Source organism: Pelodiscus sinensis, chromosome 2 (genome assembly GCF_049634645.1).
Source record: "Pelodiscus sinensis isolate JC-2024 chromosome 2, ASM4963464v1, whole genome shotgun sequence".
Taxonomy (NCBI): domain Eukaryota; kingdom Metazoa; phylum Chordata; order Testudines; family Trionychidae; genus Pelodiscus; species Pelodiscus sinensis.
The window spans coordinates 180,854,760-180,870,645 of NC_134712.1; the positions used below are offsets into that span (position 1 = coordinate 180,854,760).

Consider the following 15,886-nt stretch of genomic DNA (forward strand, 5'->3'; position numbering starts at 1 on the left):
GACAGATGACTGTGATGGTGTGCTTATCTATCACATGTCAAGTTTGTGCCACTGACTCTGTTTCCCCATTGTACCTGAGTTTCCCTCCTCCTCTGGTTTTACTTGGGCTGGTATGGTGATTTGGCCAAAGCTACAGTCCTACCATTCCAGGGCAAATAAAAGTCCACAAGCCAAATCCAAAACCATTTTCCTTTGTCTGCAGGGATTCCTACAAATCCGTTAGTCAAAGTCCTTCATCACTTGGACTCAGGTATCTCAAGTTGGTCTTTTGCCTTTTATCCCAGGGGCTCACAAGGCTCTTCAATCTTGGTCATTGGGTTTTTTCAATCACTTCTAAGTGGCACAATAGGTTTGCCCAGGCTCTGCCACCACTCTGGGATCTGACCCTGGCACCCCTTGCTGGAAAGCATCAGACTGTCCTCACACTCCAAAGGTCTATTTCTTGGTTCCCAGGACCACTTCTCACTGTCTTAGGATCTTCTTGGTTCCCTTGCAAGGGGAACCTTTCCTAGATCCCAGTCACTGGAAAGCCTAACATCAAGCTGCTGCTCTCCTCTTATTTATCTCACCAAGGAATGGAACCTGTCTTTTAACTTGTCTCCTATTTCCCAGCAGGCCTTGCTCCTGTTCCCTAATCACCTGACCCTTCTTCACCATGTCCCTTGGCCTGACAGAAAATATAGGTACAGTCACAGTCTGCACCTGATTTTTTTCCTTAAAGGCTCAGCTCATCCTATGACAATATGAGGAACAAAGCTCCACATAGCAAAATAGCTAGGAACTGAAATACATGCCTTGGAATAGTTCTAACAGAGCAGTGCAAGTATTCTAACCAGGTGGCCCTGGCTCCTTTTGTATGCAAATAAATTTGTTAAAGAAAAAAACAGTGAGCCATAATACAAGTAAATAGATGATGACCTAGAAAACTAAAGCATTTTAATTGATTTATTCATTACAAAGAAATGAATACTCCAGCTCAAACAGCATGTTGCCCACTTACCAAATGTCAGATTTTGTGTCATAACCTTGATGTTTCAATGCCTCTGGACTCATGTAGTAAGGTGTCCCAGTAAATGTAGTTGCCAGATCACATGATCCCATCAAGAGACGAGAAACTCCGAAGTCCCCTTAATATAAAATTGTACAAATACTAGTTAGGTAAGAAAATCTAGACTAAAAATCAAACCAAGAACTCTAAGCTTACTTTGAGTAGGTTTAATATAACATTTTATAATTTAAAATTATTTTAAAAATTTGGTGCCAGATCTTCAGCTGCTGGGGATTGTCATAACTCTGTTGAAATAAGTGAAACTAAGGCACTTAACAGCAAGGATCTACCTCTTGAAACACATATACTGGGGTAACTGAATGGCTCAGAATATTGGTAATGGGATACAGAACTTTTCACTTCTACAGTGTTAATTCAAAGGCAAGCTAATAGTAAACAGAAGTGGGTTTTTTTTTCCATTTTACGGCTGTCTGGTCTAGTTTAAATTGATGTGACAGAGTCAGTACGTTCCCCCAGGGATTAATGTCCATCCATCTCACAGAAAGCAGCACTAATAATGGGCAACCTTGGTTTTACTCTCAGCAGAGATGCTAAGGATTGAAAGGGACTGGAGAATGAACTGTCTCCCCTGCTGAGGTGACTCCTACAGTTCAAGGCCAAAGCATATTGTTCAAGCTGTGTGAAGAATTTTACACTGCTGATGCCTATGTATGCTGTCCCTTTTAAGTAGAGGATTTTGACACCTAGTCACCATGGTGATGGGTGCAGTAGAAAATCAGAGGTTAATTTAGATCAGATTGCCACAATATCAGTTTGGAACCTTTCATAACCATGGCAGTTATATAAAAGAATGCTTAGAATTATTTTAAAAATTACTAACAAATTTAACTAGCAGTGTGGCTGTGATTGACATAAACATACTAATTAAAAGAGTCAGTACACCTATCCCCTTTACATGGAAGAATAAAACAGATGTAGTGCATGAACATATGCACTTATAAACCAGTTTTTTCTTTTTTGTATAATAAACATTTTCATCAGAAAAGATTTTGAAAAGGGCATTATCTTTTTAATGTTAATAATGTGCAGTTTTTTAAAACAAGACAACTGCATGTTGTAAAAATAACAGTTCAGATTTTTCTCAGTTCTCATGTCATGACTTGGCAATATGTTCCTAAAATATTTCATTTGAAAGGAAAAAGAAGCCATTTATATAAAGAACAGTAAATCTAGAGTGGATTTGGGAACAGGATTAAACCCACCAATAATCATTAGAAAAGGCTGGAGATTAAATTATATGCACAATTTATCTATCTAGATAAGTGTTTCTGAAAGTGTACCATGGAAACACTTTCAGAAACACTTTAACTGGCTGCCCCGGGTTGTTTATGTACCAGCGCCGTGGCCACAGAGCCTCGCGGCTCCCATTGGTTCCATTTCATCCTTTGCAGCCAAGGGGAGTGACGGGAAGCGGTGGCCTGGCCCATGCTGCTTCCCGCAGCTGCCCTGGGCTGCAAAGGACGAAATGGAGCCAATGAGAACCGCGAGGCTCCGTGGCCGTGGCACCGGTACATAAACCAACTGGGGCGGTCAGTTATAGTGTTTCCAAAAGGATTTCTGCGGTACACTTTCAGAAACATTGATCTATAGTGAATGGTCATAAAGAGACATAAAAATGATTTTACAAAAAAAACTTGCAATGATTTTTAAAGCATGGAGAAACATCAATTGGTCGTGAAACACTTAGGGTATGTCTAGACTACATGGCTCTGGTGACAGAGCCATGTCGATTAGTTTACTAGACATACCCAAATGAAGTGGCGATTTACATAATTGCTGCTTCATTTAAATTAAAATGGCTGACGTGCTGAGCCGATCAGCTGTTTGTCGGCTCAGCGCACTAGTCTGGGCACTCCGCAGTCGACATCAAAGGCATTTGTCGACCACCCCATTATGCCTCATGGGATGAGGTTTACCAGAGCGGTCAACAAATGTCTTTGATGTCGACCACGGAGCATCCAGACCAGCGCGCTGAGCCGACAAACAGCTGATCGGCTCAGCACGGCAGCCATTTTCATTTAAATGAAGCAGCAATTATTTAAATCGCCGCTTCATTTGGGTATGTCTAGTAAACTAATCTACATGGCTCTGGCTACAGAGCCATGTAGTCTAGACATACCCCTATAGAAAAGATATACATAGTTTCTCAAGTCTTGATCAGGTTCGAAGTAAAGTAATGCTGTGACAGACTGCTGGCTAAGCCAGAGCTCTGACACAGTAGCCTGATTAAGGGGAAACAGCTGAGCAAGCCCAGGCCGGCAGGGCTATCAGAAGCAGCTCTGGGGCTCACAGGAGGAGAGCTATATAAGGCAGAGGAAGGAAGCCAGAGGGGAAGGAGGAGTAAGGAGCCTGGGCGTGGCTCAGTGTGCTCCTAGGTGGACAGAGAGGAGTTGGCTGTCTGGACTGTAAAATGTTGTAAATAGAAGATGGTTCGAACCTACAATAAAGGCACTGGTGTTTGCATCAGAAGGCTTGTGACTGATTTGTGGACCAGCCGGTGTACTAGCCCAAGGGACCTGAGCAAGGACTCCACTACAAATGCCTTAAAATATCCTTTCCCCACCCAACTGTTTGTGCACTGAAAGTTGAAATACCCAAGTTAAAAAGCCATAGACTAAACTAAATTTTACCATACTTTTAGAAATATACTACAGAAATGACATAGTGTTTTAGATGCCCCTAAATACCATACAGGTAGTCCCCAACTTATGAACAAGTTATATACCAAGCACTTGGTCGTAACTCAATCTGTTCATAAGTTGGAGACCATTCATTTCAATGGGACCGCACTGTTCGTAAGTGCGGATCACGTTTGTAACTCGGGGCTGCTTAGTGGGAGGTTGGTCATAAGGATGAACGGTTGTAAATCGATGCGTTCGTACCTCAGGGACTACCTGTACCATCGAATTTAAATCTACATCTTTTTAACATTTTTGTTGGAATTTTAAATAGTACTAAAAATCATCTAAGAAAGTAAGTAATCTTACCAATTTTAAGAAGGTTATTTTTCAAAAAAATATTCTTGGCTTTTAAATCCCTGTGAAGTATTCGCCTGAAACACAAAGGAGGGATTCAATTTCATCAGATTTGGAAAAATTATAGTCAAACACAGTAACCCAGCCACTTATTTCAATAGTACTACACTACTAAAGGACAGCCTGACAGACTAGAGACCCAGGGTATGTCTAGACTACATGCCTCTGCCAACAGAGACATGTAAATTAGACTAGCCGACATAGTCAATGAAGCGGGGATTTAAATATCCCCCGCTTCATTAAAATAAAAATGACCGCCGCACTGTGCCAGCTCAGCTGATCGTTGGCACAATGCAGCAGTCAAAATGCAGATTGGTCAGTAAGGAAAGCCTTTGCCGACCAATCCTGTAAACCTCATTTCACCAGGAATAAGGGATTGGTCAGCCAAGGCTTTTCTTGTCGACCGATCTGTGTCTTGACTGCCGCGTTGTGCCGACTATCAGCTGTGCTGGCACAGTGCAGTGGCCATTTTTATTTTAATGAAGCGGGGGATATTTAAATCCCCGCTTCATTGACTATGTTGGCTAGTCTAATTTACATGCCTCTGTCCTGAACTCTCAGTACACTGGCCCATCCCTGCACTTTAGTTCATTGCCCTCAGTGGGGCTCCTTCTGGTGCAAAAATGCAGTTATTTACAGGATAAGGAACTAGGTACATAGCATAAAACACATAAATTCAGGTATTGCCATTTCCATTTGAGACAAGCACTCAAGTCCTTTGATGTAAGGAATTAGGTGAGCTGCAGAGGCAAGATATTCAGCTTTTGAGGGAAGGGAACAAAATCTGTTGATCTTTTTACCCATCTGGTTGCTCTGAAGGGAGCTATGTTTTGTCATCTGCCAGAAGGATAATCATCATCATAACATACTTCAGAATAGAGAAATTAAAAAGTGGGAGATTGTCACAGATCTGAGAACCCACTCTCAAGGGGAAAAAGTGTTACTTGAAAAAACAAAATATATCTATATTCTCTCTCTCTAATCAGTTTTAACCAAGCTGTTCCTCAAGGATTAACATGGCACCATAAACCATGAGTAGTGCTGTGTGTAACCATATTTTCTCAACTTTTTGAAATTTTGACCCATGACATCCTTATCTTCCTCCCCTCCAGAGTAAAATAATAATAATAAAGCACTACCATCTATATTATATTTAAAAAAAAGGCTCAAGGAATTTTTGTAAAATTACCTCCATAAGACTCCCTCATATCCCATCATCCCACCTGGGTCTTACCTTACTCACTTTTTAAATCACTGATTCCTGGAGCATATGCAACAGTGTTCTTTCAGCTGATAATCTGCTTATGAATAGAGTTAACAACAGTCTACAACACCTACTATTACTGGTACTGCACTGAGACCAATTCTTCAACCATTTACTAGAGATAGAGAGCACTAGGGGCTCTAGCATCTTTAGGGGGTAAGCAGTACAATCAAATATGGTAGCTGACTATAGTTGTTGTTCCACTGTCTTCAAATATTGCTCTGTTTTTCCTGGAATTTTTAGTTTTCTGTACAGAAATACTGTTGTGATTTCTAAAATGTTTTGTATATTGAAACTAACTTCTGATGCATCATTTAATTTAGTCCACATCTCATAGGAAAGTAATTAATACCTAACAGAAAGCATTATTGTAGATTTATAAACTGCAGATTGAAAAATGAGTCTTTATGCTTAGTGAAATGTAAAAAATAATATAAAAAATAGTATTTTAATATTTCAACTACTTCTTCCAGTTCTTGTCCTCAAGGATAATAGTTAAACAATTTGTTTCTATACTGCATTAAGAGATGAGAATGAAATATCAATGGATTATGCAATGGGTATTTACCAAAGTTTCTAAATAAACAGATGAAATAAACTTATAATAGCAACTTTTTAAAGCAACACACGTGAATTTGTCAAGCATTAAATTAGCAAGGAACATTAAGCTATTTAAAGTGATATGAATCATTATTTCACATATGCATCCATCCTCATTTTCATATAAAATGTCTCACTTTGTTCAGATTTTATCACATTACTAGACATTACAAAGAAACTCTGAAGTAAATAACAGGACACTGATTTCTGGTCAGGATTTGGATTCCAAAGCGTGGGTTTTAAATAAGGTTAAATTTAGTTATTAAAGATATTATAATAAATGTATCCATATCTATGTACAACAGAAGTACACTTGATCCTTACTTGACCTATAAAAGTACCCGCTATCAAGGTGCAGTAGACAGAAATAATCTATGTTCATACAAGATATGGAAGAACATTTTTCAACATGCTTCACTCATGATGAATAAGGCTTCCTCTGCCATATGCTACCAACTGAAACAGAATGAAGTTTACTGCTGTGAAAATATTATGGAACTAATTTGAACAGCGTGTGACAAAATTACTTGTAGAAGTAAGTGGCTTCCGGTAAACTTGACTCTTCTGCAGTAGAAGGCAGAAATAACAGAAAAGCAATCTAGGCAGTGTCTTGTGTGCTGTGAGATGGTAGTTTTGCACTACTAAAGCTACTATACCAAAATCACTTGATTTTGAAATTGCTCTAGTGGAAATTACCAAGGTTAAGGATCACATAGTAGTTATCTTTTCTCAAAAGAAATCTCAGCAATGGTGTGACTGCCTTGATGGTGTTAAAAGCAATCTTCCATGTGGACATGCAAAGTGTTCCAACTGCTAGACCAAACAGTGGTTAGCACACTAACTTCCTCTAACCTAAGCACTGCAAACCATTATTCTCTCTTCTATTATGCTAATGATAGATAAGATGTGCATCCATTTATTCTAGACAATTTAGCTGTCAAGTTCAAATCCAAAAAACCCATCCCGTTATGTACAATACATAGTAGGTGGTATGGTCACCATGAGATAATTATATCCTTTGAGATTTATGAGGCACAAGAAAAGACAAACATTTCTAATCTTTCTGAGCTGCACTGTCATTGCAAAAATCTTTCAAGATAGCAAAAACATATTCTTTTGAAAACAGAATTTTCAAATACTGAACCAGTAATTTCAGCTAAGCTGTAAGCACATGCTCAGCTATGTAGATAGATGTATGCAATTTAACTGCTCCAGAACAAAAAGTTCTCATTCATACAAAAAGTTCTCATTTTGTTGTGAAATTGAATGAATTGATTATGAATATTCCTGTTTATTGTATCATGCAAGCAAGGTAGTAACAAACTATCATGCAAGCAAGTTATTAACAAACTTCAACAGGCCTTTACTTACCAAAGGTGAAACCTCTTTACAATGCTGCTGCTGCTCCCCTCTGTAGCTCTCATTCAGCCTGGCTCATCTCCTCCCCCCTCCTTCCTGTTTCCTGTGCTTCCAGATTCGGGGAACCGCCGCTGCTGCTGCTTCAGTCTGGGTGCCTGTGGTCTGCTAGGGACCGTCCCCAGCAGACCACAGGCACCCGGACTGAAGCTGCAGCCGCAGGGGGGTCCCGCGCCTCTGAGGCTTTTGCCTGAGCGGTCACAGACCAGGGAGTTTGCCGGACCAGGGGAGGTCAATGATCCCCAGCTAGCTGCCCTGCTGCCAGTTTCTCTCCCTGGGGCTCCCAATGCTAGCCTGGATGGGGCTCTACACATCCTGCTGCTTGCCTGCTGCTGCCAGGGTTTCTCGGGGTTTCTGGCCAGGACCACCTGGCTGCTGCTGGCCCTGCTGCTGTGAAGGGTTCCCAGGATTTCCCTGTCAGGACACCCTGCCACTGGGGGGGTACCCCAGGTTTTCCCAGCCCTGGGCCACCAGGCCAACACTGGCCTCACTGCCGCTGGGATTCCCCTGCCAGGGCTTCCTGGCTGCCACCTGACCCCGCTGCCACTGAAGAGTCCCTTGCCAGGGACAAGGCTCCCCGCTCTCCGCCTGGCCCCACTGTCACTGAGGGTTCCCCAGCCCTGCCTGGTCCTGCTGCCACTGGGGTTCCCCAGCCTATTTGCTGTTGGCCCAGCTGGGACTCCCCAATCCCTGGTTCTCCCACTCCTGGCCTCCAGAGCTCTTTGGTCTAGCAACATCCATGGCCCTGGCAGACCACAGATGTTGCCAGACCAGAGAGTCCTGGATCTGGGAGGTTCAATCTGTAGTAGAGTATATCATGTTCATCACCATGGTTTTCACTGCTGCTGATGGCCACAAATAACTGATAAAAAAAGAAAAAAAGGGAAGATACTGAAATTTAGACTCCTGTCTGCTCTCCTAGGGATCAATCCTGCAAGATGCTGAGTGCTTGGGTCCTGATCCAGCAAAGCACTTTAGCACATGCTTGACTTTAAGCATGCAACCAGTCCCTTCTAGGTCAAACTTGACCCCTGGGTAGTAAAATGTGAAAAGTGGGACCAGACAAGCCACTTAAGCAGTGTCTAGTTAGTGCACTGAAAGTGGGAGAACTATTTGCACCACCAGGGTTTGTATACCAGAAATTACTGTCCATTTTGGTACTATGCTAGTGGGAAATGGCTGCATAAAACATCACATGGTGGCTAACTTTGTTCAAAGCAAATCTAATCCAAACAGGATTTCGACTGTCTGCACATTACTGGGAGCAATTGTATGTAGACATGTATGGTAAAATTGATTTAGATAGGTTGCAATTGTTTTATCCTGTAGCATAAGTTTACTTGATGGAATTGCTTTGATCAATATTCTTTACTGATGCAGTAATATTGGAAATTGCTTTGTTCTGTTCTACTAGAGTTGTCTGTCCTATTAGAGGTTTGTTTCTGAAATCATTGCACTGTTCTTTGAGAGAACAAGGTAGGTATGCAATGTGAATAGATAAGAGAAAAGATGCCAGAAAATTACAAACGAGGAAGTGAAAAAGTAAGACCCCAGCAACCTTGTGCTGAGACCCTGATGGCCAGATGGAGAGTGCAGACTGACTACCCTGAAGTGCAAAAAGGCATCTACTCTAAATTAAGACATGATACAAGAAAAGGAGATGGAAAGTAGCTGTAAAAACAAAATGCTGCTGATGGAGAACTGTGAAAACAACCAGCTTCTGATTAACAATTCAAGCATGACACAGCAAAGTCCATAGGCTTGACAGAGGGCCATTGAGTGCATTCCCCTTTGCTTGTTGATGTAAAACATCAATGCCATATTATTTATCTTGCTTAGCGTGGGTTGAGCCCGACTGAGTGGAGGATGATGGAAGCTGGTTTCAGCATCACTTGTTGCCCTTGCTTTTCTTGGAAAGGGGCTCTTGTTGGCTCCCCTGACTCTGAGATTTTGGAGCCTTAAATCACTTAGAGGTTGGGGCAGAGACATACATCCCCAAGATTTTTAGAGTTGTGAAGGAGTCCTTTAGGCTATGGTGCTCGTCACGGGCTCACAGGAGCCCGCACTGAGGCTGGTGCGTCGCCGGCCACTGTCCCACTTGGAGGGGGCAGAACGGCGCAAGGAGGAGGAAGGCGCAGCGGCCCATGAAGCTGGGCCGCCTGTGTGCGGCCCTGATGCGAGAGGGTGGGGCACGGCCTGGAGGGCGGAACACAGGTGGGGGTGGGGCACCGTGAGGCTGTGGCCGACTGTGGCGATGTTCAAAAGAGAACCAACCACTGCTGAGAGGAGGGGCACCGGGAGTGTAGAGAGACTCCGGGGGATGCGGCGAGTGGCCCCCCTTCCAGAGATGGAGGAAACCGGCAGTGGCAATCTAGAGACTGCCCCTTGGATGGAGAAGCAGGACACGGGCAAGAGGCGGTAGGTTCCCCAGGCAGAACACGGGAGTTTCAAGACACAGGGGGGGACAGGAAGCAGCCCAGGGAAGGGTGGCATTGGCAGCCGTGGGCTGTTGAGTTCCAGGGAAATGCCCCATCAGCCGAGTAAGGGCAAAACAGACCCTTGCTCCTTAGGGCCCCTGGGAGAGGGAGGGAGGGACCGGGTCTCCCCCCCGGGAGCGACAAGGAGGACAGGCCCCGAACCGACTGGTGGTACCAGGCTGAGCATAAAAACCTTACTACTACAGTGAAGTAATTGACTCTCGGGATTTCGGGCAGGACGCTGGGCAGGACAGGGTTTGCAGGGCCCACCCGGACTTAGAGGAGGGACCCCGGGTCGGACAAACTGCCACACGCTTACTATTTGTACTCTGCAAACACAGCCTGCCCATAAAAAGAAAAGTCCTGCATCAACTGCCGAGCTTCAGTCGTTAGGCTGGGGAGGAGCAGCCAGGAAGCTCACTGCATAGAATTACAGCCGCCAAGTCAGCTGTGTCCAAAGCTGCCTGAAGGACCACTCTTGCCACTACCATGATCTTTTCAAGGCTGCCTGGAACCTTCAGAGAATAATGTCTTGAACCTGACTATGGTCTGCCACATATTCTAATCATAATGGCCAAGGAAGGGTTGGTGGTTAGCCACTCCAAAGTGTGAGCTGGAAGACAAATACATTTTTCACACAAATAAATCCAGTCTTTTGGAGTTCCTATTCTGCAGGGGTACGTCTAGACTGGCCCCACCTATCCCTTTAGCTGATGGCTTCCACAGTGAGGGAAATAGGAGCTGGGTGGGTATAGAGGTACTCATTTCCTTTACCTGGAACAAAGTGATTTTGTTCAGCTCTTTTCGAGATAGGGGCAGGGAAGAAGAGATTTTCCACAAGGCAATTATTATTTTCAAATCTCCTTCATGTAGGGACAATGCCACCCTTGCTGGTGCTATAGAGCTAAGAACACAGGAAAGGGAGTCCAATGGTGCCTCCAATTCCTTTTCCTGGAGGTCCAGATTCAGTACAACTCTCTATAGCAGCTCCTGATGAACCTTGCCATCATTTGGCAGAACTGGATGAGGGGGGAGTCAAAATGGCCTTGCCCAGTGACAATGAGGACAAAACCAGTACCATGGGTGCTCCCATCTCTCTGGGTGGTCCGATATTGGGTTGTTCATAGGCATGAGGCATGGTCTCCTCCAGAACTTCTTCCTCAAGCTGAAGATGTGATGCTGTCGCCGATGTCCTCCACTATCAAACATGTGGGTTGAGATGGCTGCATGAACCACCATTGGTTTTAAGAGTACAAGTCTGCTGACCACTGACTTTGAGACCATGAGGAGGTTTGTAGTGCCAATGACACCATCAGAGTGGGGTCTTGGCCTGGCATCAGCAATGGTTGTTCAGAGCCAAGTGGTGATCGAACAATAGCCAGTGACTAGGAATTGGCGGATTGATGACCTATCGCCGACCACTGCACCTCAAGACCAAGTGCTCAGAGTGGGAGGAATCTCTGGTATGGAAAAACAAAGACCAGCTGTGTTGGGGGATCAGTGACATCACACTGCCAATCGATGCCGTGCGCTATGAGAGTGGTACCGGGGCCCCACCCCTTACAGGGCCCAGTGAGGCTATTGGTTCCACTACACACAGTATATTAATTCAGAATGGTTGTATAGGGCTTTATATCAAAGAAAAATAGCAATTACATTTCAATTTGAATATTAGGTATAAGTCTGCTCTGTTATATCACAAATGTTTCCATATTAAAGTAAATTACTGTACCTTTCATGCATATAGTTGACTCCAAGCAACAACTGTATAAACCATTCTATTATCTGGCTTTCAGTGAATATTTTCCCAGCTTTTTTGTATTCTTGAATTTTGCAATCTAGATCTCGACCCTGAAATATAGGAGGATATTTGAATCTTTAATATGAAGGTTATAAACATTTTTTCTTATGCCAAAATATACGACACAGTTGCTATCCAAGACCCACAGGAATATTAGCTATATGACACATCTTTTAAAGCTAATGCTGATCTTTATCGCTGTAGCTTTCTAAAAATTCTGTTTACTACAATTTTTCAAAATACATGAAGTCTAAGAGGAAAATAATCTTCCAATTGGAGATATCTAAAGAGCTGAGGAGTTCCATACCTTTTGGGTTCTCACCTGTGTTGAAGGACTCCAGGCAGGAGACTTGTGGGCAGTTTCCATTCCCTTTGCATGGTCTAAGCAATGCATAAGGAGTGAAAATGGACACAGAACCTGGCCAAAAGTGATGATTGCGGCCTTCGATAATTTTGAAAGAATGTTCAGCTCTCCCGTCAAACTAAAATGATTGGCTCCAATAACTTACAAATTGCCCTAAGTTTAATTTTATGTAAAAAGTCAGTACTTTAGGAAAAACTGCTCAAGAAAAACAACCCTGAAATGTTGTTGCTGAGAAACGCTGAAGAAGTTCATTCTTCCTATTTTGTGTTTGGGAAGGTCAGTATATTAATGTTCTGGAGAGAAGGAAATAAAGCACAGGACAGGGAAGATGTCAAGCTACTTCAGACATTTAAATTTCATGAATTTTGTATAACATGCAGTAATAACTACAGGTAGTCCCCAAGTTACGCGGATCCGACTTACGTCGGATCCGCAGTTACAAACGGGGCCCTCTCCCTGGTCTCCAGCAGACCAGGGAGAGGAAGCAAAGCGGCGGAGCACGCGGGCAGCGGACAGCCCAGACGCGTCTGGGCTGTCCGCTGCCCGCGTGCTCCGCGGCTTTGCTCTGCTTTGCTCCCCGTCTCCCTGGTCTGCAGACCAGGGGGACGGGGAGCAAAGCGGCGGAACACGCGGGCAGCACAGACGCATCTGGGCTGTCCGCTGCCCGTGTGCTCCGCGGCTTTGCTCCCCGTCTCCCTGGTCTTCAGACCAGGGGGACGGGGAGCAAAGCGGCGGAACACGCGGGCAGTCTGGGCTGTCCGCTGCCCGCATGTTCTGCCGCTTTGCTCCCCATCCCCCTGGTCTGCAGACCAGGGGGACAGGGAGCAAAGCAGAGCAAAGCCGCGGAGCCCGAGGGCAGCAGGACAGCCACGGCGCGTCTGGGCTGTCCCGCTGCCCCCGTGCTCCGCGGCTTTGTTCCGGATGCCTGTGGTACAGCAGCTGGGGCGCTGCCGGCTGGTCCTGTAGCGCCACTCTGGGCGCTACGGGACCAACCCGGCAGCACCCCGGCTGCTCTGCCCCAGGCGTCCTGATTCAGCCACTGCTGGTCAGTTTCAGCAGTGGCTGAATCAGGACGCCTGGGGCAGAGCAGCTTGGGTGCTGCTGGGTTGGTCCAGTAGCGCCGAGGAGCGGCGGCGCTACGGGACCAACCCAGCAGCACCCCAGCTGCTCTGCCCCAGGCGTCCCCAAGTCAGCCGCTGCTGAAACTGACCAGTGGCTGACTACAGGAAGCTCCTGCCCCGGGCTTCCTGGAATCAGCGGCTGATCAGTCTCAGCAGCAGCTGACTTGGGGATGCCTGGGGTTCTTAAGTTGAATCTGTATGTAAGTCAGAACTGGCGTCCAGATTCAGCCGCTGTTGAAACTGATCAGTTTCAGCAGTGGCTGAATCTGGACGCCAGTTCCGACTTACATACAGATTCAACTTAAGAACAAACCTACAGTCCCTATCTTGTACGTAACCCGGGGACTGCCTGTATTTTGAAACAAGATTTGCTTTTTTGGCTTTTATGATTGATAACATGAACAGGCATTCGTGCCTAGAATTTCTAATTTTTCTGAGAGAATGTGTATTTCAGGATGAACTGAAACCATACTGGAGAAAGGAAATTATGTTATTTTTATTTTGAGAAGGTAATGACTTATGTTTTACATGTCATTGTTTTATTAAAAATCATATGTAATTTGGGGGAAGTTAATCTATTATTGTTTTTAAGAACTATCTTTCACTGATGTCCAGTTTTAGGTCACAAAATAGAACAGAATTCTTCATGTAAATCTTACACAGATTATTTTTATACTGCTGTAAAATATTTGAAATGGGACACACATCAAGGAAGTTCACAAAAACAGACCAGAATACACTCTCTTCTCTTCTATAATTGCAAATGTGGTTAGCACTAATGAAATGTGCCAGACTGGATTACTCTGTTATTCATAGAACAAACATAACATCAGGTGCTGCACTGAAGGGTTGCACCTCATTACTCCATCAAAAGGCTCAAAGCCACAGTACTTTGAAGAAAACAGAACAAGGAATGAAACAGTAGCTCATTTTACCATACTAACTTAATGCTTGATTTTTCTTCTGAACTTGCCAGGTAGGGCAGTGGTTCCCAACCACCAGTCTGTGGACGGGTGCCCGTCCGTGAGATTTTGCCTGGCAGCGGCGCTGGGGCTGAGGAGGTGGAGCAGGAGGCACCTCCCTCTTTTCTCCTCCTCCCACCTAGATAAGATGGTAACCCAACTGGGGCTCCGCGCTCCCTATCCACAACCGCAGAGGGACACACGGTCACAAACAAGGAGGTGACTGAGCAGTGTAAATCATTGAGAGTCAGTAGGTCGGAGACTCCTAAGTGCCTTAGTCACTTGTGAAAATTTTACCTTAAGTGACTTGCCAAAGGACACTCAGGAAGTTTGTGGCAAGACAGGGGAAACAACTCTATGGGAACCTTTCTGCTGAGTGGGGAGGGAGCTGGACGTGCTTGGGAAGAGAGGAGGTACAAAGGAGGAGGGAGCGTGCATGCCGCCAATGGCCCCTCCCGCTGCCCACATGGCAGTAATGGCCATGTTCCCTAGAGGGGGAAGCCTTGCTCTGGGGAGTGCAGGGATAGGCGAGGTCAAAGCACAAAACGATGTTGGGTGAGAGTTTGGTGGGGTCATCGGGCAAGAGGTTGTTGGCATATGCTGTAGGGTCAGACGTTAAAGGGTCAAAGGGCATGGGGGTTAGAGTGGTGGTCAAGGGGTGTTAGGCACTGGGAAGCAAGGGATTGGGTTGCAGCGAGGTGAACAAGCAACATTTTATTTACAGATTCATTATTTGCATTATGAAAATGCAAATATACAAATAAAATTTTACTACTCTGTCCAAAGATTATGAATGGGTTTGCTGATCCACAATACAAAAAAGGTTGGGAATCGCTGATCTAGGATACCAATTACTGCCAATTGTAGTAGTAGTTTTGTGACGAGAAACTGGGCATATAACACAGTACGCTTCCAAACACCCATCAGGTGGCAGCAAATTTTGCTCACTGTTAATTTAGGTAGGATTTAAACGGATAACCTTTAGATAAAAAGCTCTGAATCTCATTCATTACATATTACGAACAACAAGTAGTCCTGTGGCACCTTAGAGACTAACCAACACTTGTCAATTGTATGACCTGTGTTAATGAGGCTAATTAAGTGGGCTGGATGTGTCCCATACATAGCTTTTGAGGTGGAAATGCAGATGTTAAAGGCAGGAGAAACTGGCTTTGTAATGCACCACCCACTTAATGTCTTTGTTCAAGTCCAGGGTAACGATGTCATATCTGCAGATGAAATCCAGTTCTGCAGACTCTCTCTGTAATTGGTTAGTGAAATTCCTTTGTAGAAGAAAGCTACTTCTAAATCTATGATTTAGTGACCAGGTAGGTTAAAACATTCCCCTACGGGTTTATGTGTGTTACCACTTCTGATGTCTGATTTGTGTGCACATATGCTTTGTCATAGAGACTGTTCAGTTTGGCCAATATACATGGCAGAGGGGCATTTCATATATCATATTAAAGGATGTGCAGTTTTATGATGTTGTGGTTTATGCGGTTACATCCTGCAATAGTGTCACTTGAATACATATGTGGACAGAGTTGGCAACGGGGTTTGTTGCAGGGGTAGGTTCCTGGTGAGTGTATCTGTGGTGTGATGTGTGGCTGCTGGAAACAATTTGCTTCAGGCGGGGGCACTATCTGTAGGCAAGGATTGGCCTGTCTCCCAAGGTCTGAGAGTGAGGGATCATTTTGGATGTGAAGTGATAGACCTTGGCTTCAGCAAAGCTTTTGATACGTTCTCCTGGCTTTTGATACAGCTTTTGATACTG

The 15,886-nt window shown here is 44.4% G+C and overlaps 1 protein-coding gene across 4 annotated transcripts in view; it reads right to left on the reverse strand.

Annotated features, from left to right (window-relative positions):
• NEK11 (NIMA related kinase 11) overlaps positions 1–15,886 on the reverse strand; it is a 195,594-nt gene that overhangs the window by 119,795 nt on the left and 59,913 nt on the right. For all 4 annotated transcript variants that reach the window (XM_006117584.4, XM_006117582.4, XM_025181916.2 and 1 more), the window contains exons 4-6: positions 11,594–11,712; positions 4,057–4,121; positions 1,001–1,127 (exon numbers count right to left, since the gene is read on the reverse strand). In XM_006117584.4, the coding sequence (XP_006117646.2) occupies positions 1,001–1,127; positions 4,057–4,121; positions 11,594–11,712 (311 nt within the window). The remainder of the gene's footprint in view (positions 1–1,000; positions 1,128–4,056; positions 4,122–11,593; positions 11,713–15,886) is intronic.